Below are 27,253 nucleotides of genomic sequence, written 5' to 3'. Positions count from 1 at the left end.
TAGGTTTTTCTCTGCCTTTAGTCGTGCTCTGTCGGCAACCTCTGTCTCTCGTGGCGCCAACGTCGTGCCGTGTTGAACGACACAATTTTTCGTTAGCTACTAATCTTCTTGTATGGCACAGTAAGAAGTCGCAGTGTCTTTTATGCGGTGGTAGTAGGATCATGCGCTCGCTGTCTTAGTAGCGTCTGCTTTGAGCTCTCATGTCCATAGGAAGTTGGATCGATGTGACTTGCGGCATGCTTCCAATTGCGGTGATGATTTGTGCCGAGTATGCATATTTGTGTACGTGTCCATGTATGTATATAAGTGTGTTTATATACGTGCATGTCGAGTGTGTGTTTAGCCTTGCACTAGAAGCTTTGCGTTGGCTTGGCCCAAAGCAATTATCATGAAAGGTTGTCTTCGGTTTTTAGCATGTAATGGGGCTTCGAATTATACCTTGAGGCTTCGGCTAAGCCCCAATGGAACATGGATGCTGTCTAGACTGGTCCCCTAAGTGACCTCAGACGTCTTTGAACACGTCCCTTGGGTTCCAGAAAGTTGTAGAGATTGTTGGTCGCCGCCCGATGCGTTCTACTTGGAAAGAGTTGCTCGCGTAGTCCACCGAGAGAATCGTCCAATTACACAGTTGCAAGTTACGCTAAAAGAGCATGTACACTTAAAACTGCTAGCGGCTCCAATTTAAAGTAATTATGCTATCTGGGTTCATGTTTTAAAATAGCTATAATAGTAACTTAGCCTGAAGTCATTTATAATAGACAACTAAGGCTAGTGCTGTACTGTTCTTGGCCCTATTGTGATATCGAACAACTTTCAGAACAAATTCTGGGGTGCTTTCACTAGTTAACCTTGCACAAGCTAGAGAAGCACTGAACTTATCACAAGTGTAGCACCAGGTCATTTTGGCAGACGAGTAAATCGAAGTTGTACACGAAGGGTATACGTCGGCGGGTGACGAGGTATTATACATCGTAAGCTAGAAAATGTCTACACGGAGCCAAAAAGCGTAAAAAAACTTTTCAGTGGCGACGTAAAAATCGAACTTTCGCCCAGTCATAATTTAATATCAAGTGCCACCCGTAAAGTGGGCCAAAGAAGGTGCGTATTCTCTTACATTCGTAAATCATAGACTTTATACGAAGTTGTTTGCGCTGGGAAAATAAGCGTTCTAGTGTATGTACTCAGACCGCATAGTCGAATGATGATATAGGATACGACTGGAATAATTAGGTATTATAATACGCTGTTAATTAACAGAATATTAGAAGTTAAGGCATCATTTCTGGCTTCTAGTGACCCAAGGGTTTATCACATTACACAGTCTAGGCTACCAAAAGCACTTGCAAGTACGACAGGTAGCCATGCGCCTTCGTGTTCATGCCTAATTCTTACAATGTAATATTTGCTTCTGCTAATCTGAGTTTATTTGAAAATAAAGGGAAAACTCGAATGAACAGAAAAGCAGACGCAGTTACCTGAGCAAGATCATGCTTTAAAGTAAACATCGTTGGTCCAAGATCGAAATTTGCGAATCATACTGATTTGCTGTCGCCTGTATACCTAGAAGAACACTCTATGAATACATCAATGATATTATTATTTGGCTTGAAGGCGGTGCCATAGAGTTCGATTGACGTCGCTGTTGTTACCCTACGTGGACTTCGATCGATGAACGCGTCAAGGGATCTCACAAAGTTCATTCCATTGATTCTGTCTGAGTCCACGGTTGAGCAGCGAAGTCTTATTAGCATTGTTAATCTGCCGATTTTTCTCTTGTGTGACCAGTCCTCAGTGTTCGTTATGGTGGCATACCACAATAGCGACCGTCGTCTAATCGACCACGGTTGCTCCCGGTATGAAAAACGCTAAGCCAATGGGTTAATGACAGTTAGCATCGTCGTGTTGCATAATACCGTGGCGTGGGTGGACCCATCTATAACCATACGTAACCGGTCATAGACGGTTTTACCGATCGTCAGATAGCCAGCGACCCAGCCGGCCGACCGGTCGGTCAGCATTTCTTTGCGAGCGTTGTACGATTTCAGTCAGATTAGCCATGCCATGTTTATCGTGCGATGTAAATGCACCTAGACCTCGTCCTTCCATCAGCGATTGATTATCGACCCTGTACCTCATGATAGCGCCCTCCTTCCGCCAGTCACAAGTAAACAGCACCTTACTATCATTGTGCTTCTAAAGTTGGATCACTGGCATTCTTTGTCGAAAGTCTAGCAGCCAACTAAGATCGAATCGGGTAAGGGAATTTATAATCGTTACGACTGAAGCTGGGGTGTTACCTGTCATTTTAGCTTCTATGTATAAGGCGCACCTAAAATACAGGAGAAATTCAAACATACTTTACATGTGTACCGCAACGGCCAACGCCGTCGACTTCGGTAAACTACTTTTAAGGAGGATTACATTAAGGTATCACGTCACAGGTTCAATAGGTAACAACGCACCGACGTTGCATGGCCATGATCAGGCTGTCCCTCTTTACAATTAGCCTATTAATTCTGGTACGGATGTATCGTCTGTTTAGACAGCAGGGCCTTTAACGAGGCATTTGCAATGCTGGAGCACATAGGGCACATCTCGTTCCATGGGTTCATCTGCGCACTCGGTTCTGATCCCAGCACAGACTCAGCTCAAGCATATACCTTTCCTAAATGCTTACGGCCTTAAACCTTGTAGGCGCAAGCGAGCTTATTTGAAAAATCATAAAATTTTTTTCTTAAATCTAATATACATGTATCATAAGTTATGTGCGTATAAGAGGCGCGTGATAGATAAGTCTGTGAAAAATATTTGTGCAGGCCAACAAAACTATTCATCACACATTTGTTTTTATTGCTTCGCATTGATACCTATAATATTTTTTGGCAAAAATTGTCAGTCATTCATAGCATTACGATTGGAAGAAAAACACTCACCTGTTACGACGTCCATATACAGCTAAGCTCGCAGTTGAAGGTAACGTGTAGTTGAACTTAACCAGTGCTGCTTCACTTTGTACGAATTGTACGTTCCAATGGCCATACGCGAATATCGTGTGGGAGTGTCGATGACCAACGGAGAGCTCAGTAAATGAATCGACTGTAGCAGGGGGAACTGTTTTCGTCGGTAATGTATCCGGATCTATATACATGAGGCAACAGCGGTAGTAATTTTTGTAAAACATCAAAAATATAAATTTATTTCGTTTTAAGCATGGCTATAGGTTACATTTTGCGCAAGAAAAGCAGAGATTATGTGGGCCACTGAAAAATCAAATGGGGCTCATTTCAAGTTCGCATAGTAACGTATTCGTTTTAGACCGATAGATCAAAGATTATTAGCCTAGCTGGTTGATAAAAACAATTAGATACTATCTAGAAGTTAAGCAGAATATCGTAGTAATCTTCTGAAATTATCCTGTATAAACATATACTGATATCCAGCGTAGAGCTAGAGGGAATTCTCTTCAGGCCTCAAGTAGAGGAGGAGAGCAATGCTCGACTAAGGAAATTATGTAGATTTCTGGGTTTCGAATATATTTTTGAGGCATTTCCATTAGACATGTAATGTATCATCTCGGTTTCAAGAGATTTAGGACAGGACTCAAGGACCACACTTGCCACGTTTACTTCAAAATAATTTTTCGTAATATCAAACACAAAAAGACCTTTTTTCGATATTAGATGAATCTCTATAGCGGTTAATTAGTGTAGACTAAAAGTCGAGGGGGTTTACACTCAATAAGCGGATGTAAAGTCTACAATTGGCAAGAATATTGACTCGGCCTTGAATATTATATGTTACACTCAAATGATGAGTACTTATCGCTCTGACCATGGTTAGGAGTTGCCGTGTCAAACGCAAACTTAATTTGTCTGTGTGACCGTTACACGTTCGCTTAACGCTTTTTTTGGTAGCCAGGACTCATTTACAGACAAAGTGTCCATAGTACAGAACACAAAGAAGCTTGTCACATAAAGAAGAAGATAAAATGTCATATATATCATAAATGCTTACTTCTTATCATTATCTACCTACATGTGGCCGCCAGCTAATGTAAGGTCCCAAAATAATTGAAATCTCTACAAAACTTCAAGAAACACTAAATAGGTGGCAACATAACCTTACATGCAACAGCAGGAGGACAGGCAGACATAAAGACCAACGTAGTGCAGGTTCATAAGAGGAAAAGTAGTTAAGCTTTCTAACCGACATGCATACTGAAGGAGGTCGACCTGCTTGTGCACAAACAGGGTCAGTAAGCCAGTGATCTTTTGTTGACGTCAAGAAGGCTAAAGTATACGTTGTATAACTACGCATGAAACTAGAAGCTCGTGTTCGAATGGCTGAGAAAAATCAAAACAGCACCTGACACCCAGACACGAACTGGCGAAAAATGTAACAAGTTCGGAGGTCTGTTTATCTGTTACCTTGCATGGGGGGCATTCACACGAGCCAGTCAGACGCAACGGTTCCGAACCGAACTAGCCACAACGGGCAATATTGATGACGATATATGCAGAATCCAAAATGCTCCAGTCACTGAATAATGTCTTACTAGTTAGCGTTGTTTGCCTATACTTGTTTTGTACATAACGGTGCTTATTCGACACCAATCGTCTAGTGGTACACGATTGGCATCAATTAGCTCAACCACTGCGCGTATATGCGAATCTTCACCTTGAATATCGATTTATGATGTACCTGGTACGTCATATACTATGCAGATGACGGTGCTACTTTATGAAAGGTAAAACACGAAAATAACGCTTGCTCTTTATCCTGAACTACAAAAAAGGACTTTATTCGATATGCAAATTGCCATACTTCTCTTTAGTGTAATTATATTCTTTTCATTACGGCTATACGACGTGTCACCCCAGCAGATATTTACATTTTCAGACGATTTCATTGCCTGGGTCCCACTTTCACAAATCGAACAACGTTCTCGAGCTATCGGACTATTAGGCAACGATCCTACTGCCCCGCCACTCGTTCTGATATGTTCAAGTTCATTTGATCCACCAGGTTAAATAATGTTTAGCATGTGCCCAGAGAGAAGTTAAACGAAATCGGGATCCAATTTTTTTTTAACAAAACCAACTCATTCTATTTAAAATACAGTTCTGAAAATCATTCATTTTTATTAACGCATTTTATACGCATGCGAACGCATACAAACAAAACAACTATATATTATGTGTAACCGGGTGAGGAAAGGCCAGTATCCTACGTAAGATGATAGGACGGGTGAATTGTCGCTTGGTACAGACAACTCGGTGAGGGCACAGTTGTCAGCAATATCACCCGCTGGGGAGGGCGGCACTGCGGGAGGCCAAACAGGAGCTCGGAAATTTAAACATCCCACGCGAATCCCAAGGAATCACCCAGCAAATAGGAAGAGCTGCTAAACCACCTAGGGCATCAGAATTTCGCATAACGCTACCGCATGGTGTCACACTGCTGCAGTAATATTACAAGTTCTTACCAGTTCGTGGGCGGGGGGGGGGGGGGGTAACTAGCTAGCTGGGTGGATGTCATCTAAAAGAGGAGGCTTGCTATGCTATCAACTGCTACTGAAGGGCAAAGTTGCTCAGAAAGATCCGTTTGCCTGTAGTAAGTGAGCAAGTAGATAGAGAGCTTAGCGGGTGACACGTTTAAGGCTTCGGAAAGAGGGACAGAGGGGAAGAAACACTGTGCGACCCGCCCCCGATGGTAATGGCGAGTTGCGGATTGATGCTGGTGCCTTGTGGCGCTATCACAGCGGGAATGAATGGGGCGCGGTGGCGTATCGGGGAAATAATGGAAAAGCGTTTGATTGAGAGAGTGGCTGGTTTGCAGGATTGTTTCTTAAAGGCTATCGCGTTTCTTGCGTTGTCTGCCTATGGAGAAGCCGAAGCCGACGGAATGCTTCATGGAGTCATGGCTTGATGTGGGTGCATTTCACCGGGACGCGGGGAGAGGATTCGGTGGATGTAGGACGGACCAGTGAGGAAGGGCGGCGGCCAAATCATGGGTGGACTTGAGAAACTGGACGCGTCAGTCGGAACAGTGCCGAGAAGCCTTGATGGCACGAGCCTAAAACGGGGCGGGAATAAGCGAGCGTTGTCGCTCGAGAGACAGATCATTGAAGTGGCTAGGAACACCGTCGACGGGAAAGCGCTAAAGTAAGACGCAACTGGGCGAGTTCAGGGGCAGAAAGGCCAAAGTAGCAATGGCAGCCGGAGTAGTAGCACACCGTGGTAGAGGGGACGCGAGACGGCACACCGGGCAGAGACGGTAACGGGGACCTTCATTAAGGGCGGACCCTCTGTTTGGTCACAGCTGGCGACCGGACATCGGCAGCGTCAGCGAGAGCCGTCCAGTGCCTTACGCGTACGACCCGTCGCCACCGCCGCCACTCTCCTCCCCTAAACTCCATCCCCCCTTTTCCGCAGACTCAAAGCCCGATTGGAAATCTGGGCTGCGTTGTGTACGCGCGGGGTGACCTTATTAAGTTCTAGTCCCAAACGCCCAGTGCTGGCGGAGGAAAGAGCATGGCGGAGAGGCATCAGCCACCCGCTGGGATTGCTCCTTTCCGGTTCTGTCCCATCCCATCGTGAACCCCAAGCGCAGTGGATGCGCATCTTAGTGAAGGATATTGGATTGAATTTTGTTATGGGATCAAAGTGAGGAACGAATCGATGCCTGGCGAAAGACGAATTTGAGTGCTACTGGCAATACGCGTCTACCGTTCTGCCGCTTGAAGGCAGACTGCCACTTCAGCGATATCTATGACAAGAGCTTGCCAGTTCGCAAGAGTGATGTACTGAAGCATTTTGCATTGTGGTTGCTAATTAATCTTAGAGAAGTTCGTAAAAAACTGCTCAGTTTTAGCACTAAAATTTACTGAACAATCTGACATTTATAATAATGACAGTGTGATGAATAAGTAATCGGAAAGAAAATATACTTTCAAAGGATTTTCCGAATTATAATAGTTAAGGCAAACTGACATAACGCCAGTCCTCTTAAAAAACAATATTTAAATAACTATATTTAATACCGTGTGACTAAGGTAATTATACGCAGACAGGTATGCATAGTGTTATTAACTGCATATATATTATGAGTTGTGCTCGGACATGCAGTACCCTTCTCTCGTTTTCGCTTCTGTTGAATATCAAATTAGAAGGCGCGACATCACATGAAACGGAAGAACAGAGGCAGCGCTACTGGTAGATTAAGATGCCATTAATCATAATGGTATTTAGCACGCGCGCATCTACATTGTACGATGTTGAAGATATAATTAAAGCGATTGAATAAAGTTATGTCAATGACGATAGCCAATGCTTCTAGTGCGATAGCATTCATGGGCGATGCCAGAGGGGTCGGGATAGCAAGAGAAAAAACGAGTTGAAACGGAGAAAGAATAAATGTCAGCTAACGGCGAAGTGTCCCGTGCCCGATGGTTTGAAAGCAAACGAGGAAGGGAAAAGAGGGGCGGAGGGGCTGCTGGTAAAGCTTGGTCATGATAGATTGCTGTCGTCGAAGAGCTTTTGAGTTAGCTCTGTAACCAATGAGGGTCCACGTAGACGAAATAAAGTTGCGGTTTTTCAGTAGCATCTGCAAAGAGACAGCACAGGAAATGGAAGGCAAACGCGAAGAGCACCACGCCGCCAAAATGATAGAAAGCAGAGGAATGATAAAGAACGTAGCGGCAATAACGTGTATGTGCTCTAGAGTCACACTAACGGTTGCACCGCGGGGTTGTTTTTGCAACGGGGAGCGAGAACAGGCGGATGGTCGGGTCGAGGTCCCGCGTCGTTTGGTGCCGTCCTTCGACGGTTCACTGCTTGAGGGCGCTTACTTGAAAAAGCGGGTTGCTTGCTGCTAGGTTGCAGGGAAATTGTAGGGGTTAACCTGAGCGTGGCTATCTGTTTTGAGGTCGCGCGCCTTACCATTAAGTCCAACATAGGGCCGTCCTTCTGCTTTCCCTTTTCCTTGGCGAGACTCATTACCAGAAAGCCCTTGGTGCGAAGTACCTTGAGAGGAACCGGGACGATGGCCCAAGAATGGTCCATTGACAGATGACAGACTCCTATCGCCATCATTATTGACGGTAACGGAAGTGTTTGCACCTTCGCCGTTAACTGATGATGCCATCGTTCCTGAATTTTTGATGTCTTGAAAAAATGAATTAATTTTACCCTTACTTGCTGAGAGGGTTAACATAAGTTCTTTTTGTTCTAGCCTGTCGTCGAATTGATTTATAGCCACCGTGTCTTCTACATCCTGCATGCGAACTTTATCCTTGCCGATAGGTCTGTCAAGCCTTTCGGTAACGTAAGCAAAACTGTCCTTGACTGTGGATGTAGTCTCACTCCCTTCTTTTCTCAGAGTTGGCTTTGTAATGGCATAGACGATCATTGGCCGCAAATAGGCCTTAGCTGTACGAAGCTCATTTTTAAATTGAGCGCTGTCCACAAGGTAAGGGTACAAGTCATTCTGTGATGGTGGCGAAGGTGGAGTATAAGCATCAGTATCGTCCACGTCATTTTCTGAATAATCGTAATCATCAGAAGCGTCCGAGCGATAGTTTGGGTCATCTTCCTTTATAGGCTGTTCCGAAAACTTCTTCGTTAGACCAGCTGTTTTGCCTTTTCGAACGATGCCCTCGTCCCGCTTCACTAACGTCACCGCCACTTCTTCCTCATCATCATTAACATCGTCACCAATATCGTTCAACCTCGGTATCTGTTGTTGAGAAATAATCGGCTGTTCTCTTCCGACTCGACGCCGCCAGGTGCGTTCTCTGATGGGTGAGCAGTGACAGCTCATGTCAACGGTTCGTCCTCCAAACATCATTGATGTCTTCATCTCCGCATTGTCTGGCAGAAGCGGCAGGCCACCTTGACAGGCTGTCTTGGCGTCGGCAGCGTTCCGTCGTGATTTCCTATGCTCTTTTCTGGGCTTTGACCTCTGTTCCACAGTTTTTTTTCGTCTTCCGTTGGGGATATCAATGCTGTTGAGTCCTTCGGTGTTCTTCTCTAGTCGTCCCTTCTGCGAATTTTCGGCAGTGGTTTTACCTATCTCGGTAACAAACGCCCCGTTTCTACTCTCCAGGTAATTCACTGTCGCGCTGTCCGACTCCGTTCCTTCTGCTTCTTCGTGTAAAACGTCGAATCCAGAGCCGTCCACAGTATCTTGCCCGGAACCTGAGTCAAAATTAATCAGACCAGCCAAGTTGTCGTCTGATTGTAACATTTTCTCGCCTAGACCATGGTCGGCTAGTGAGTCACGCCTACGTTGATCTAGACTCAACAACAACTCGTCTGCAACAACGTTTCCTTTTAAAAATTGCTCAGTATTGATCTTAGCTGTATACGTTTCTTTTAGAATAGAAGGGACGGCAGCCGGTTGGTCCCTGCTAAAAGTCGCCGCCTTGTCTACGCGGTTCGCAACGACATCGTCACTCCGTCGTGCGCTATTGAGATTATCATCATCCGGACCAGGGATCCCGTCTTCGTTACCGTCGCCGCCCGAGGACCACGTTACTGAATGGGAAAAATAGTCTCTTTCTGCTTCTTTCCAAAGATTCTCCTCGCCATCAGGGCCTTGATCGTCGCTACCGGCATCGACTAGGGTCGGACGAACCAATTCGACATCCTGTCTCATCTCGTGTCGCTCGGATTCCATCGACGAACTCGACGGGAACGTAGCCTCGAAATATTGATATCTGCCCACACTATCTCGTTCTTTCTCTCGGTAGCTCGAGTGTAGCGTCTCCTCCGGAAGCCGGCCCGCACCGCTCCCACCCTCCGCGTCTATCGACAGAAGCTTTCTATTGTTGAAAGTTCTTACCACCCCCGCCACTGCATCCGCTGTTATGTACTTGCCGCTGTCGACGCCTCCTTTGTGTGAGCCGCTACCGCGACTGGAGCCACTCGAGGCAGAAGTGGTGATGGGCACAACGGACACGCGCTTTTCCATTGGCATACCAGTGGTCGCAGCAGAATCTTGGGACAGTTGTCTATGCGTATCCGTCTCCTTCTGCTCCTGGTGCCGCACAACTATGTCGTCGGAACTGCACTCCGGCGCAATATGATACCGCAGCAGAGACTCCGCCTGACTCCTATTTATCGCTGCATGCAAATGCACAACTTTATACGGAACGATGCAAACTCCTGCCACAGCGCGATGACTTACAGACTTCATTTCAGTTCCGTTGAACCAATTCGGGTTAGTGACGTAAGAGCAAAGTGAATTTTCAGAGACGCTTTGACCAGGAGCATTATCGACATTGGCAGCGGTGGCGCCACCAATGCGGCTGTTAAAGTTAGTGGTTTCAGTATCAAAACTACTGGCTTTTATAGTATCCATCACCTCTGCGAAAGCTTTTCTAATGATTAATCTACGTTCGTGAATATCGACCGAAACCCTATCGTGATTAATCAGATGTTTGTGGGCTTCGCGTGCAGGGATGTCAACAGCTACAGTGGGCTTGTTAATGCCGTGCATAATAACCCAAGTTTGCTGAACCAAAGGTAGTGCTAAAAGTTCAATGTCAACAAAAGAATGCAACGAAGAATTGTTAAAAGAACGTAATGATAAGGCTTTTAATGGCAACGTAAACGACTGGTTGATGTCAACGTTCTCGTCAGCTTTCGGCAGTTGTTTCGTCCAAAAACTTGTTAGACCGTTCTTCTCCAAAGCAATTAAGACCGTCACAACGCCCTCGGTGACGTTAACGCCGATGCCGTGTAGTACTTGCTTTTCGCTTTTGTTTGCTTGCTTACTTTTAAGGTTTGGCCGTGTGTCCAACGTCTCGGATGAGCGTAGGTCCGTCACGACGACAGGCATATGCTGGCCAGTTCGACCCGATGTCCGGGTAACTGAAAAGCGGTAGAAACAGCAGTATATCAAATTAGAATTTGTTCACAGACTCCGAACATTCAATCAGTAAATTGCCAATAACCCAGATCTGTGCAAGTATGTGATCGTGCTTTATTACTAGGGCCAATCTAGAAAGTATAATTTAGTCGAGCAGTGCCTGTACTGAACCTTACCTTTTTCTAATGTCAGTATAAAACAAAGCAGTACTAGTTCATTAGCACAAGCAGGTCCCTACTGTGTGTCCCATATATGTATAAACGAAACATTTTGCAGGAAATAGTCAATTGAATTATCGCGTAAATAACTAATTAGTGAGTAAAAAAGCAAAACTATTTACAATAAATGTATCCAGTGGCGGCGAGAAGTGCGAGAGCGATAAAGATGAACGCGACCGCCGAACATTTCCAACTAAAGCCTGACTCCAGGGCCTTTCGAAGATTCCGATTTGGCTGATGAAATTGATACTGAGATCCAGCGATCTGTTGAATCATCATCAAGTAGAAGTATAATAAATACAAGTATTGGCTTGGAACAACAGCATTGTGATGCAACACTAAAATGACGGAAATATGACTAGTGTGACATGATAACATGCTCACCTGCGCTCCGTGCTGCGCGTTATTCAGTTGGCTTAATGTGTGGTACGGCCGAGGATTGCTCTGCACGGGCCGAACGGGAACAGTCGAATTCATGGTGCCAGAATAGGCAAACGGTGAGTAACCGTCTGCGGTAGCGGTCTTCGTCTGCAGATGGTCATCGCCGCAATGGTAGATATGCGAATTGGTCGAAGCTGCGAGACCGCCGTGTTTGCTCGTATTGGTTAACGTGTTGCTTTTTAACTCTGAAACCAGATAAGTGAACCGATTTAGAGGTTTAGATGGAGCCTGCTCTATTGCAGAAAGGCTTGTTTGATTATGTCAATTTTATTTCGTTATCTCTATTGTCCAACGGTACATGAAGGTAGCTGGCTACTACTCGCGATAATGGTCGACGCTTTTTAGTCTGCAAGTTTCGACACCTGCACTTTAGAAGTTGGCAGCTGCGGTAGCGGAGGCTTTGGCAGTGAGGGAGGGCGTCGTGGATAGTGTAGGGGGTTTGGGTAGAACTGTGGTCGGAACGAGACGAAAGGCGAGGGGAGTCCAACACGAAATTGTCAGATGACCTAGGTAGGTCCATTAGGGAGGTTTGTGTGTGATAGAGAAGAAACATACGGGGGAGGAAAGGATGAGTTGATGTCGAAGAGTTGGTAGCGGCAATGGTGCTAATAGCGCGACAACGACCCATTTCCGCTACTCGAGATGAGCTTTCTCCCCCAAAGAACCGTTAACTTTTGTCCGTCTGTGGCATCATTTGTCCGGCACAACAATGCTCATCCGACCGAGGCCGTGCGAGAGTGTGGAGAGCCCGCACCACCAATTGTCGGTGACCTTTTTCTCAAACAACTTTTCAGTCATGCACTGGCGCAGCGGTGGCAGGGGCATGCCACGTAAATGGAGAACGAAACAGTGAAATAAAGCACGTGACTAACGGCGCGAGAGGCGAAAGGCCACGCAATAGTGGGAAAGTCAACATAACGTCCCATTAGGGGAAGCACATCTTTTCGTTTTGGAGGTGATAGACGAACACACGTAGGCATTTCAATGCGAAATTGTTGCTAGTTCTCTCATAAAGCAAACCGGGCTCAGATGCATTTGCGTCCACTTAAATTTCATCGCTGCATTTCGCAAACCTCATGAAATCGGAAATCTCGGTATAGCAATATTCACATTAAAATAGGTATCAAACCTAGCCTTCGAGAAGATCCTACTTGTCGTACGCGAAAAACGGACTATCGCTTGTTTGAATAGAGGTTACTCCGCGTATTGGCCTTTTCAGTAATGATCTTTTGACAGTGATCAGTTTTTTAATGGTGAAATGGCGAGGGCTCCAAGTTACTTGAAAAACTTCCACAGTAATCCAATTACGACGCTAATGAAAGTTTAGCATAACAAAAAAATGACCGATATGAACCATGAATCTCTCGGTTATTGGAATCAGGATTGAGTGAGGCCCATGGGGGGTCAAGAGCTTCCATTTCTTTCTAATGTGAATAGGGAAGTGGTTCCCTAAAAACCACTCACCTTCTCGAAACCTGTTATGCTTCATAAAGTGCCAAGGATTCCTGCTTGTATTCTTTTCAAAATGTCTGAGGTAGGAACTTATAGACTTTCAGCAGTGAGGTCCAGATCTTACTGAGACGTATGCTTTGCGGTAGCAGCGGGCAAAATCAGTCAAGACAACTATCCGCCCTCTGATCACATCTGATCTCTTCAACTACTCGGTCTGTGGCGTTCACTCATTCGTCTAAAAATCGCCTTAATGAACACGAGACCTAGTGGGATCTAGACTCTAGGGTGACGTGGCAGGAGAGAAAGAGGAGGCACTGCAAGTGACGACGGGGAGCTCACTCGCGAGTTCAGGCTAGTGAAGGCGCGGGCCAGTGCTTTCATCCAGCAGCAGTAGCAGCCAGTCTTACTCGTGGATCTTAATGGAATTTACAACATAAGAAGAACATCATTAAAGCCAGCATTAGAGGGGGGGGGGGGGGTCGTGAGGAACGCGCGCAGAATGGCGCTGGATTGGGAACAGAGGACAGGCGTCGGGAGTAGTTGTGGAGCACTATATTACTAGGCTCCACCGGAATCGCTGGTCTGCTTTGTCTGTTCGTACCAAAATGAACGGAATTCACGTGGTCGTCCGCTTTAAAATGAGCAGTTTCTTAGTTGCAACAAAGATGGTAGAAACCATAGTAACAGAGAGCCTTCGTACAGAACTATCTAAACGAAAAGCACAGACACTGCCGCTCTGTGACCATTCAATACATTGTTGGTAATGCAAAGACGGACGTGTTGCTGGCAACTTAAAGTTCCAAATCTTGGGTCTAACGCCCGAAAATGATTATTGATACGCGCCGATAGATAGTGATGAAAAATAATTGTTAAAAAAGTTCTAAACCAATTCGTATATGTGCCTTATTTCAGTAAGGCATATTTATTCAAATACAAATATAACCAGAAATGGTTATGTTTAGAATACGAAGAAAACTCTTCGTGAACAAATAAACTCTCCATGCATTTCCGAACATCAAACTATGATCGTAGTTTAAACGAATATGTTATGTGAGCAGTGTTTGTCGAAAATAGGTAAGATCTATTGCAATCCCACGAGACGGACGCCGAAAGAAAGAGTAGAGAGCAAGGCCGCGAATAAGAAGTGACGTACGAGTGACAAATTCTACGCCGTCATAAGCCCCCCCATCACGGTCGCTTCGGATAACCCCACTGTTAGAGGTGGCGCCTTCTGGGGTTTTGCGTCTCTCAGCAGGTAAGACGGCAAAGTTGCAGCGGGATTCATCGCCGACCCACGGCTTCGTTAAGGTTCAAAAGAAGAAAGAGGAAGCCAAGACGACCCTACCCACCGATGCCGCTACTGCTGCTCCCAGTGCTTTTGCTTTGAGCTCGTATGTCTCGCTCCCGTTCATCGCTTGTCTGCACAAGACCGGCGAACCGAGTTCACTTTATCAACGACCGGCATAGCCCGGCGTCACTCAGGAGACCCTGCAGGCGCGGCGATGGAAGCCAGCTGCCCTTAAAGGGCAGCTGCTACGACCGTTGTACACCATGCCTAGTAGGACGACTGCTACTTCGGCAGTCCCTTCTTTCCGAGCGGGTGAAAAACGGAGATTCAAGACTTTTCTTCCGTCGTAAAAAAAACGCTTGGGAGAACGTCATGAGACGCCCCACAGTGTATTGTTGCACAGCGGCGGGGCTCCCCACGCGGAACCCTGGAAGAACCGATGCTGGGTGAAGCTTGTATGCTCAGCAGAGGCTAGTCTCTTCTAACACAACTTGGTCGATACCAGTCATTCTTTTTGGACGGGACCAGCTCGACTCCCATGGATATAAGGCTCTACTTCTCTAGTGTAGGTTCGTGCAAAAGTTGTAAGTAGCCCGGTGTCTACCGAATAGGTTATGTAGCCGTAGACCGTTCTAAACCTATACATGTCTGTATATGACAAAAGGCAATATGGTATTGTTGTCCAGTGGTGTAGAGTATAGGAAAGAAGGCAGAGAAGCATTTGTGAAGGAAACAAACTCGGTGGCCAGTGGCTGAAAAATTCATCGTTCTTCTTAGGTTGCGTCCAGTTCTGTCCACAATCCCCGCTCTTCTTTTGTTGGACAGTTGCAGTGCCTGCTTTCCTATGTTTGCTCCATTTTTTGCTCGTGCTCAGTCTACTTTGTGAGCCTGGTTTTCACCTGGAGACTGGGGGGTATGAGACAACAGTAGCGGCGTTCTGCGAGAAACCGCTGGCCTATCTTCATTGCGGTATAGTAAGAATGGAAAAAAAGGTACTGGCTAAGCACAGGAGAAAGGTGGACTGAAATGTGTGTGTTTGACTGTAAGTGAGTGTACTTATGTGTGCGTTTTTGCGTAAGGTCAGCGAAAACAATGCATCATCTGACCCCTGGCTTTTGCCGTAGCCCCTAGCGCAGCCCAAGTGGCTCGACTTGGCCGACACCTTCTCCGTAGTTCCTTGAAAGCTGATTTGCGCCTATTCTTCACACATCCAGCCAACATGCTTTCCTCTTGAGTGACCTTGGCTTCTCTACATGCTCGTTTGTTGCTTATTTCCTACCGAAAAGAAGATAAAAACGGCAGCATGGAAAGACGGAGAAATATGGGCAGCTTGCTCAGGCAAGGTCTAGTCGAGGGCGAAAAATGATATGGAGAAACATGAAATAAAAGAAAATAGGTCAAACCATCGTGTAAAAGACGGTAAACGGTGTCGGTTGTCTTGGCAGCAGCGACGACAACTACAGTATCAAACGGAGGTTGGAAAGGGGCACTCTTTGTCCCTACCAGCCTATTCATGCGTAGTTCACGGAGATAACGCAAGCAGTCACGCATAAGATTATAAAAGTATCCAATCTAGCGCAATAACTCGTACGCAAGCTTTTTCATATCAATATGCCTAAGTATTTCAATTAGAATATTTGATTTATTTTTCTACGTCTGCGGGGGGGGGGCAGCACTTGTATACGTCTCACATATTTATCTGTGCATAACGCTGTAAAACAATCAAAGGATTTCGGTAGTATACACTTACTATACCAGCCATGTGAGGTAAACGTTCAGAAACACATTTGTGCATAAAAAAAGCGATAATTTAATCGTAGAATCCACAGACTGGACTTTAACAAACAGCTTTATTATATTTCTAGATTCGGTAGAATGATTCGAAGGGTAAGTAGCTCCGAAACGTGTCTAATGTTACTAGCCATATGTTCTACAATCAATACTAATTGCGGCACGCTTCTGTTGTAAGTCTACTAGGGACTGATAGTTGAGTTATCGAGAGAATCTTGGCCAGCCGTCTCCATACGATGCTCGATCGTATAGACTCGAGAACAATTGTTGAGGGAAAGGATTGGCGCAGAAGTAATGGCAGCGACGGCGACGGCAGGGGGAGGCACAAACTGAGAGAAATGCGCGCATCGTGAAAAATGAAAGCTACCAAGCAAGGACCGGCCATCTCCTTCCGTTTCCATCATCGCCGCTTCGATTTATTCTTATCGCGTTCGGCCCGAGAACTCCGCTATTCGTTTACTTTCCCTCTTCCTTAATCTTGTAGCCATTCGTCCCAGTCCTATTGCACCGGCATCTCCTTTTCCCCTTTAGCCGCAGCCTTATTCCCTGCACCCCCAACATCATCCAACCAAGCAGACAAACTCTTAGACCAAGAAGCTGTTGGTCTGCTACAATTACTTCAACAGCATTTATCTACCGATAGTAGCTCGTAGTAAACAGCTCGCTATTTTATTTCACTGATCAGTAAACCCACACAACAGCTTCACAATAAGTCGCGATTTGGAAGTAACTCAAAATGATGCCAACAAATATCTAAATGTATTCGCATACGTTTCTTTTTAATGGTAAATTTTGCGCGTTTAAAATTTTACTCAAATACAAAATCAATAAAATTGGCTTCTTCGGTTTTCTTTATGGCCATTATTCACTTCCGTCTGCTTTTGGCCACCCCCTTAATCGTTAACGGCTGATCATCAGACGGCCTGATATCGAATGGCTTCTAGGTCATGTGAAAATGCTCCTCTCAACTTTTTTTATGGGAGTACTAAGATGCGAGGTATACTATGACAATTCACGTACTCTGCGCAAACCTATCCAATATCCTATATCCGTACCACAGTTCCAGAGATAAGGCTAGATATAAGCGAAAAACTGGGCAAAGCAAAGATCGGCCATTAAGAAAAGTGAAATCGCTTACATTATTAATGTTTTATTTAAGTATAATCTTAAATAATAAAGAGATTATTAACAAAAGGAAACTTCATGAAAATACTCCCAATTCATTTTTGTCAACGTAATTCTGAAATTGCACCCATTGGCACCCAGGGATGACTGCATGATTATTTCTGTACCAACGGGGGGGGGGGGGGGGGCAAAACACCATAAACTTCATTGCGTTAGCAAGTTTGTGACGAAAAAGTGCTGCATAAATTATAAGTGTGCAATAAAATGTTTAAGATTTCACTTAATTAACAATTCATTTTTTTAATTTTATATATTTAATAGGTTATTTTACAGAAAATAGAAGCTGGGTGTTAACAGCGATTATACGACGCTGGGGCATTATGAACAGTATCATCGTCCTTTACGATAGGCACCGTTCTAACTAACGACTCTACATAGCGGCAGGAAGGCGTCTTCGAATTCTCTGTTTGTGCCAGAAACCACCTGAGACTCTTGTTTAAAGCTTCTACCTTGGCGCTAAAACGTTCTCGTTTTTTCTAGCCTATCTCTGCTTTTTTGTTGAAGGTAACATCTATTTGAATGGACATGAATATTGAACCTCGCTTATTCACCTTTGCTGGTAGTACGTCATACTTACAGGTCATCAAGGCAACATTCTAGGATCAGAGCACGTAAAGGGATCTACTAAACAATTTACCTCATGTGAGTTTAATTAATTATATTCAGTCTATAGATTGAGAGTTTGAAAGATTTGGCAGAGGTTCTAAGGACTGTACAGGACTGCAATTTCTTCCACATCTGGAACATGTACATGTATCATCAGGCTTGTGGAAAGCCGGTTTCCTGTAGAGTTTATGGTAGATACCATGCGCGACAGAGCAAATGACAACAGGTCTGTTTAGCCGGTTCATCCCTGTCTAATCCTAAGGAGCGTCCTTTTCCTGATTCCGCCAATATTTGCTCCCAATTCCTAATATTGGTCTTGAAAAGCTTCGTTGCTGATAGCTTAAAGTAACGACGCAGGTTTTCGGACAACACTGGCAAGTTGGCTAGAAGATACGCAAGGCCATTTCAGGTAGTCATGGCCAGTCCCAGCGCTCTTTTGCGTCAAAGAGTTTTGATGTAATTCTATTATTTAAATTTTTCCGCTGCAAAATCGTTCCATAACCAACCCTATTGCGAAAGTAGCTTACAACGAACACTTTTTTGTCTAATATCACACAAATCTTGCAACGTTTGCCATTTTGAACTCTATTGACATATTATCTTACCTTCATTATCTCCACAATATTCGTTTCTTCATAGTTAATTGAAATCAGACGTAGCCCCTAGCTAAATACAAATCAACATGGTAAATATTAGGCTGTAAAGGATACATTACGTTGACTAGATAGCATTTCGGTGACTATAGTAATGCGTGCAATCATAAAATAAGATGTTTTTAAAGACGTTTAGTCTTCTGTCTCAGATACGTAACAAAACTCACTCATTAAGCTATTTAGCCGATAAATGGCTTCGATGTACGTTGCGGTCAAACGGTGGCCGCCCCTTCATAGGACAGGATAGCTTTCCACTCATGGGTCTACAGAGTGCCCTTGGGCTTACGCCAGCAAACACGATACACTGCTTAAGAGGGTGCACGTTTCTGATATCACGAACAAGTGTGTGTGGGATGATTGTTTGGACATTGTCCTCCTTTTTCTCTTTGCAGTGCTTGTCATCCTTTTCTTTCTCTCCATAAATAAAATAACCTTTGTCTTTGGTTCCTCTAAAGGACTGCAAGTCACGTTGTTGGTGAGCACTGCATGAGAGTTTTCGAGGCCCGAGTGCTGCCTTTCGCGATGCCAACGAAAGCAGGATCGGTAGTTTTACCAAACACTCGAGTCAATTTTCGGCTTGAGTGGCTCAAAAGCCGGAACGACAAAACGAGGGACGCAACTAGCCCCTCTAGCGCCTTTGCTCACCTCTTACCGCCGGTCTTGTCCCGGACACTCTGCACACAACATCCCGAACACTTTGCACTTGGTGGCTTCTGGCGATGCTCCACCATCTTTCTGCCTGCCGCTTGCGTCGAAACAGGCGCCGCCGTCGCCTCCGCTTTGCGTTCATGACAACTTTCAAAGCTTCGACACATACGCGCCTCTGCTGACTCAGTGGACGACGCAAAGGGACGACAGGACCCATTAAGGCGTCTGCCTAGGACAGCGGCCCCGGATTCTATCCCCCCCCCCCCCTTCCCCAATGTTGCTTGGCGATGGTCAGCCCAGCGGTTGCCTTGCTATTGCACTCGTCGGCATCAATTGCCCCGTGTACTTTGTAAGCTTTCAGTACGCACTAACAGTATACACATAGGCAGAAAACATCCTGTAGGTGCCAGCTATTTATACGGTGTGAAGCAAAATTCTCTGAACAGTTAGAGAAAAAGTTACTTGGAGAGTCTTTATTTCACAACGTCGCAAGAAATAGTGCAATTAAGTGTGAATCATTAAACTTAATTAACTGTGAAAGGCATGTGTTACCTAATACCATTTCTATATTCCCATGATACTTTATTACAAGGCCACGGTATGCGTGATTATTCAAACGCCTTTATTGATTAGTATCAAAATATCGTGTCCTATGTTAATAATATAGCATTATAAGAACATGAAAATGGTATTTAGATCCGCCTGTTACAAATGTATTACACACTTAAATCCACTCTTTGTTGGCGTATTTCCTTCGCCTTTAACAACTGTAATATGAACGCTCTTAAAGCAAACTTCTTTTAAACTTTCCAGGGAAATATAGCTGCCCCTGTAAGATGCAAATAGACACAACTACATATATAGATATATAGGCAGAGAGGTAACTACAGAAGCGTGTTTGCTCCTAACGTACAACATTGCGAAAAGGACAAATGCAAGATTCTTAAGAGAAGCTTCCCGTTCGGATCTGCGATTCGATATGACGTTAAAATGATGGTGTTTTCGCTGACTAATCCTGACAGTCCTCTGTGTGTTGCCGAAGTCCACTAAATGTCGAGAATGCTCATGAACGTGCATGTGCGCGCTGATATTAAAAAGAATAAGTTGCACGTATATGCTGTACTGATAATGTTGCTGGCGTCGTCGTGCATCGGTTCTCTCTTTTTTTTCCCGCTATCGCTGACTCTCGCTGCACCCTAAGACAGTGCTTTGGATGCATGCATAGAACTTGGAAGTATACTGGTCGGAACAAGCTTCGGACCGAGCTGCTGGCTCGGAAGGAAGATCTGGCGAATGGACATGCAGGCGTATGCTGCGAGCTTTTCTTCGCGCTTTTCTGTGCTATCCTGTGTCATGCTCCGTTGAGCCTCGTGCAACGACAGTGTGCCTGTCGGGCTCGCTGCGTCATAAAGCACCCCAGCCCCAACGGGCACCCTTCGGGTCGTCGTTGTCATAAACGCACACCCACACATACGAACCCATAGCCATACACTAATATTACCACAAGGAAGAAGAATACATCTTCGACGACCGCACTGAAGGCTCATCAGAAACCAGCAATGCGTCGCTTCCGTTCACCATCGTTACCGCATTTACCACCCAAATGTTGCGAGAAGCTGGCTGTCTGGTCATGCGTCTTGTCGTTCTTATGCACAAGACGCACAAATAGGTGTACACACAACACACACGCACATACGGGCGCAAGTGCGACACACACACTCTTGGTAGGATTCACACGTGCGGACACGCACGAACTTTACAACGGCAGAAGGAGCAAAGGAATAAACAGCAGCAACAGTAGTAGCGACGCTGCTGCTGCCGTGAGAGGAGCAACGTAGAAAAGCGGTCTCTTCCGCGAGAGGGCTAGATAACAAGAGAAGTGGAGGCATAGACACCTCACGGGGGCCGTTTATTAGCATCCGCTGTCCGCCTCGTGGCCGCTCGCAAAAAGATAAATGCCGGGCCGCAGTGGCGGCGGCGACAATGCTGGTGATGGCGACGATGGTGTCCAACGCCTGTTCCTCATTCCGTTTTTGTTATTGTTGATGTCATCGCTACTTGTACCGTCGCTGTCGCCATTATTGTTCCTAGCTCGTCATTGCTGCACGGTGTAGTAGTAACTTGTAAACACACGCTAGAAGAGGCCGGTGCTGTTGACAGCCTGGTAGCTAGAGCACACTGTGCACATACATTAACAGTAAAGACAGACATAACGGCTTTGCTGTGTCTCCCTCGGTAGAGAGCGCCGGTAAAGAAAGGCGATACTGCACCCGCCATGTTACTGCCGTTGCTGCGCCCGAAAATGGTGCCCCCGAGAAAATGCTCTCGTGTAGTGAATCGAAGAACTTACGCTGGGCGTCGCTAGCTTGGAGGGCACACACCCACTGTCACGTTCGCCATAGATATTTGTACGGATATCCTTGCCATGTCTGCTACAGCGTGTCCTGGCAACTTGTATGTTAAGTTATATATATCAGTTACTTGTATGATATAATCTATCAGTAGCTGAGGCTTGCTCTGTAAGCAATCTCAGAGTGCTTTATTGCCAAACATACTATTTAGAACATCGTGATTAATTCGTTCTTATTTCTAATCGTTAGCGACGCTGTATTATGTAGCAGAAGTAAAATTTCCATTACAACTAACTCGAGCATTGCTACTGTGTTTTCCGCTTGGTTTTATTTTCATAGTTGCCGATGTGTTGAAATGGCAACGAAGTTGTCTCGAAAACTGACGGCGTCTGTGGGATAGACTCCCACGAAACGGAAGAAGGTTTTTCATCTTTCTTTGTATAGCGCACCACCTGCTGCGTAGGTAACCTGTCATCCTTTCCTTTATGTAGGCTGCAAGCGCCGAATGTCGAAAGTAATGGACGTCACAAAGTCTGATGGTTATTCATAGCTAACCTATCTGTCAATGAACCTTGGGGACACATGTAGGTATACAAGGATCATTGATATGGGAGAAGAGGTTAAATATGATTAGTTTTGAGCCAGGAGTCAGCCATTTGATATAATAATTATAATGGCTAACGATCGTTCCACACGCAGAAGCTTTTTTAGGTAAAATAATTGAAATTCTCCGGTGTAATGCTATAGTATTAATAAGGGTGACATAGTAGCTTATTTTACGACGGCGGACATGTAAACAGGTTTTTATCTCTCTCGTACTATTTTTTGATTCGGGGTCCTATTAACAACAGGAGCAGCGGGATATATTTGTTTATTTCGTTTGCCCCTATTCGCTATTCATTTTCCTTGTTGCATTTCAGTTTGTTATCATTGATAGCCTGCAATTTTTGTTTTGATGTTAATGTTATTGCTTCTTTTGGCCCTGTTACTTCAATTAAACTGAGCTGCCTGTTCGTCTTTTGTCGATCGACTTCGTACTAGTTAACGCTTCGTGGCAATAAGGGTAACATGAACGACAGAGGGAGATGTTGAACTGCTGGTTTGGGTTGCCGTGTCAGTCTATTCACTTTCTTCGTTGCACGAGTGCACGTGCAGATGAGCACAGGCATCATACATGTATGTTCTTTTGTGTCCTCAATGTTGTAAAACCTCTCAACGATCTGTGTAAATCCTGGCTTGTATTTACTATACAGTTCAAATCCCATTCTTCTCGATGCGTACGCCAGCTTCGTTTGTTATCAAAGAGGGAATTTATTGAAACCGCTAAAATGAGAGTTACATTGACACAATTTAATTTATTCAAATTATGCTATTTCGATATCCGATTTCATTGAAGATTGTTAGAATTTATGTCTTCTAGCTGTACGTCCAATTCCGTGACTACGGTGTCCCTATACGTAAAGGGCGACGTAGTCTGAGTAGCTCTTGCGCATTTTTCGGGTTGGCAAATGGATTCTGTATTTTCCTACCGTGTTGCTTCACAGACCTGTTGCAGAAAAATTCTAGTATGTCCGGTAAGAACCGTCTGAAGTAACGCCTAATGTCTTAAGTCCTGAACGTAAAAAATGATGGCTGTTTCGAACAGCTGCTGTAACAAAAAAGATTTGAATAGTTTTCAATTGTTGATCAGTCAAGTTATTGCAGGTTGGACACTCCACAGGGTACATGAATGGTATTGCTCCATGGACCAACACACGCCAGCTCATAAACGATAGTTTAATGCAAATAGCAATTGCAAGTTTTAACGCTTAATGAGCCAAAGCGTAATAAACATTTCAGCTTTCTAAGTAAGCGTCCTTGTCATCCTGCGAGTGGCAACGATGGCAAAGCTGTTGTGAGGGGCGACACGCCGTGTAAATGTATACAAAGCCCCATGGTGCATTATATGCACTTCTCCATGTTGGGGCCATAGTTGACATACCATCTCAAGAGCGCTCATAATATCATGTTTAATGTAATAGTCGGCAGTTATAGACCGTTGGGTACTTGCTACTCATTATCATCGTCCTAAACCTAGACTTCGCATGTGTAGTCGACTGTCTACATCCCTACAATAGATAGACGTCCTTTCTACTTGCCCTTAGCCTTCTGCATCTTTCCTTCCTGAATTATACATCCACGGGTATATAGCAACCCAGCGCGCAGAGTACCTGTTTCTGGGTACATTTTCTTCGTTGTGCCCACTCCATCTTTGTTTCACAACTCAAACCGTTAATAAAGCCATCCTAACTCGAAGACCATAGCTGTTATATGTGTATGTGATCCTTGACCGAGAACTGGATTGTGAGTGTCTTTAGAGACGTCCAACATTTCTGCTCTGATGCGCCTCTACTTCCTATACGCATACACGCCACGACACTACAATGACGGAAAAACGTTATAGGAGAGAGAAAAGCGCGTACAAGAGGGCGAATAATAGAGAACTAATGATAGATATACATTGTCTGTCTGTCGGAAATCGCAACTTTTGTAGAAGAATAGATCACGATCGTGGCTTCCCACAATTGCGCCAATGCACCTTTTACTACTCCTGGCGGCGGTCTGTAGCTCGTTCTCACCGTTTTCTTGCAACACAAGGGTTGTCGAACCTTCCGCCAGTCGCATCCATTCAAATGCGGTTGTTAGGCCTTGGCCTGGTTAAAAGGACATAGTCCAGGCCAATGGGTCTGAACATTTCATTCGGTGCCGCTGTTGTAAGGGAACATAGCGTACAGTGTCATATCCCAACTATGAATGGATCCCGTTCTGTTTTGCTATTGAGGTTATTCCTGTCCGCTGCTGATGCCGCTCGTGCTACGCACTAGTTCGAACGGTCCTTTGCATCTCCCTTTGCTATTTGATATAGGCTGAGGAGCAGTTTACATCGAGTTCTGCTACGTTCTTCATAACCATCCACCCGAACTTTAGCTATACAGGCAGCTACAGTACAGAGTACCCGACATTGCTTGCACAGTTATGTGCTACGGGTGCTCTTGTACCACAGGAGCCACTTAACGCTTATAGCCGCTTCACTATTGCCACGACGGTGGTTGCCATCACCACAGTGGCCGCTGTCTGGCCGTTAGCGCGCAGGTCTGTAGTTCCGCTCCTCATCACAGCGTACGGCGGCTGGATGCTAGTTTACAGGCGATGCAGCCCCCAAGCAGCTGTGTCAGCAACCCTGTCTGCAATCTCCGTCCCTTCACCGCTATGTAGCTAGTTCTTTTCCAGCGAGCACAGCTAACGCAACTACTCGAGCCCTTTGTACGAGTAAGCCCTTTTTCCTATGCGCTAGCCGAGATGCACATGTAATCCCGTCGACTGCCCAACCTTTTCCCTAGGCTTCCGTCAGCCTCATAACTCCTCCGCCCGCGCACGCTAACAGAAACATCTACATATATACGCATGCTCACCTACTTATATATACCGTTATGAGGGATAAAAGAGCAAGAGTAAGTACTGGAGACTAACGCAATGAGGTGGAAAGATGACGTCGAAAACAACGAGAAGCTCTACGAAAAGCACTTGTACTCGTCGTGCGATGACGACAACGACGATAAGCTATAACACGAGCGACCTCTTCCTTCAACCAAACCAGTGGCAGGAGCAGTGGCGCAACCTCCCACCAGGCTCCTAGTCCTCTAGGCGCACGCGAGCGCACATATTTACACCGTCCCTCTTTGCCCTTCTATTACAGCCACAACCCCATCTTTTCCGTAGAGGATAGTGCCCACAATACAAGTAGTAGCGGCAATGCAGAGCCAGTAATCGTAGTAGTAGCAGCGGCGTGGAACCGCTATTGCCGCATCAAGTGCGGCTGCCTGTTTAGAGGGTCGTTCTGAGCGGGGCCGTGGCCAGGCGGAACGCAAGCATCGGCCTAAGCAAAGCCAGACCTCCCTCTGCGACGCTCTACTAACAAGGGCAATAGCCGCTGCCTCCTTTGTAAAAGCGGTGTGCCTGCTTTGCCCTCTTCGTACTCCTGTCTTCCCGCCGATTATTTCGGAAATTGCGCAAACGCCTGCAGATACTACTACTACTACTACTACTACTACTAGTACTACTACTACTACTAGTATTACTACTACTACTGCTACTAGTACTAGTACTAGTACTACTACTATTACTACTACTCCTGCTGCTGCTGCTGCTGCTGCTGCTGCTGCTGCTGATGCTGATGCTGATGCTGCTGCTGCTGCTGCTGCTGATGCTGATGCTGCTGCTATTGTTGTTAGTGAATTGCGCTTTGAGACCCATCGCGCCAGCGGGTGGCGTCGGCATTATTGCTACCATTATTGTTGCTACTGCTGCTGCCAGCGCTGTCGTTTTTACTATTTCATAGAAATAGCGTGGAATTGGGAGGACAATACAGCCCAGTTCACCTTACTAGCCAGACATCCCTGATTTTCCCGCAGCATAGCATATTTCAGGCGCGTATTAATAGGGATAGATGCCCCCGTTTGGTACAGCGCATAGCAAGAACTGCACGAACGCACACCTCGCTACTGCTTACGATCCTCCTCAGCGTTTAGAATCCTTTCTCCTTGGACCTTTCGTAGATCGCCGAAGTCGCCTCTGTTGCTGCTGCTGCACTGTTGACCCATTTTCTTTTTCGCTAACCTTGGTGGCAACCCGTGTTCGCCATGGAACCCACCAGGAAACAGCCGACGCAGCTCATTTACTGGGGCTTGTATATTCATTAGTTCGTATGAGTTATGCGCCAGTAAGACAGAATCGAGACGGTAGCAGGCATTAAGAGCTAACCGTATTAGAATGGCTGTCTATCTAATCAACAACAAACAGTTGACGCCAATGCACAAACTGGCATTTTATACCTCTAAATCGTTGCAATCGCAAACTAAAGAGACTCGCCTCATAGGGGCAGACTGGACGTCGTGATTGTGGAGCTGGTGTTTAGGAGGTGAGTGCACCGTCAAGAAAAAGCCGCAGAGTAGATGTAAGTATGATTGCGGGACACACGAAACGTTATTATCCTTGTTGCTATCAGTATGAGTATATGAACGTGTCGTCTGGGTATTTCTTAGCGTCATACATATACATGTATTTAATTTAAGTACCACGTCAAGACCACACCCACTCAACTAGGCGGCGTCACAGCCCATTTATACCCGCGATGACGACGGCAACGACGATAAACGCAAAATTAATATAGAAGCTGTCTGAAAATTCTTCATCTTTTCTACATGTTGCTCGTAGAAAGCCCGCACACTGTATGAAAGTGCAAATGATTCTTGTTAATTAGAAATGTGTAATCATATTCAGAAAATTGAAATTTCCTGGTTAAAAAATGCAACTGTTTTACCTATAACTGGCAGTAAGATCATCAATGTAGCTCACAAAAGAAGTACCACTTAAAATTGCCGACATGACAAACTTACACAATAACACAATGTATGAGGCAAAAAAAACTTGAGTTGAAAACTATAATCGTCGTATGAGCAAGCGCCTACCGAGGTGGTTCCTTTGCTCTGTCCACAGCTTTCACAAATATATCATGTCGACACTGAACGAACATTATACTCGACAATAAGCAGCTTCAAAAATAATCGCCTACTCAATTTGTATTTTGAATACAACCGTAATTCGGTATTGCAGTCACTGGCTGCGATGGACGAGAAGCATTGGCCGGAAAAATAGTCCGCCTTATTTGTCCATGTGGGAAAAGATGTGTGAGTGTTGTATGGATATAGA

General features: G+C 45.3%; 1 protein-coding gene across 1 annotated transcript in view; it reads right to left on the bottom strand.

The window, feature by feature from the left end:
* Positions 1-27,253, bottom strand: part of LOC111245805 (teneurin-m-like) — a 70,834-nt gene that overhangs the window by 20,667 nt on the left and 22,914 nt on the right. Inside the window, exons 4-7 of the mRNA XM_086977031.1 lie at positions 11,475-11,716; positions 11,213-11,354; positions 7,941-10,874; positions 2,934-3,138 (exon numbers count right to left, since the gene is read on the bottom strand). Of these exons, the coding sequence (XP_086833157.1) occupies positions 2,934-3,138; positions 7,941-10,874; positions 11,213-11,354; positions 11,475-11,716 (3,523 nt within the window). The remainder of the gene's footprint in view (positions 1-2,933; positions 3,139-7,940; positions 10,875-11,212; positions 11,355-11,474; positions 11,717-27,253) is intronic.

This window comes from Varroa destructor, unplaced genomic scaffold, assembly GCF_002443255.2.
Source record: "Varroa destructor unplaced genomic scaffold, Vdes_3.0 BEIS01000001.1, whole genome shotgun sequence".
Lineage (NCBI taxonomy): Eukaryota > Metazoa > Arthropoda > Arachnida > Mesostigmata > Varroidae > Varroa > Varroa destructor.
Note: the sequence above shows the minus strand (reverse complement) of the source record. Positions and strands in the feature narration are given on the sequence as shown.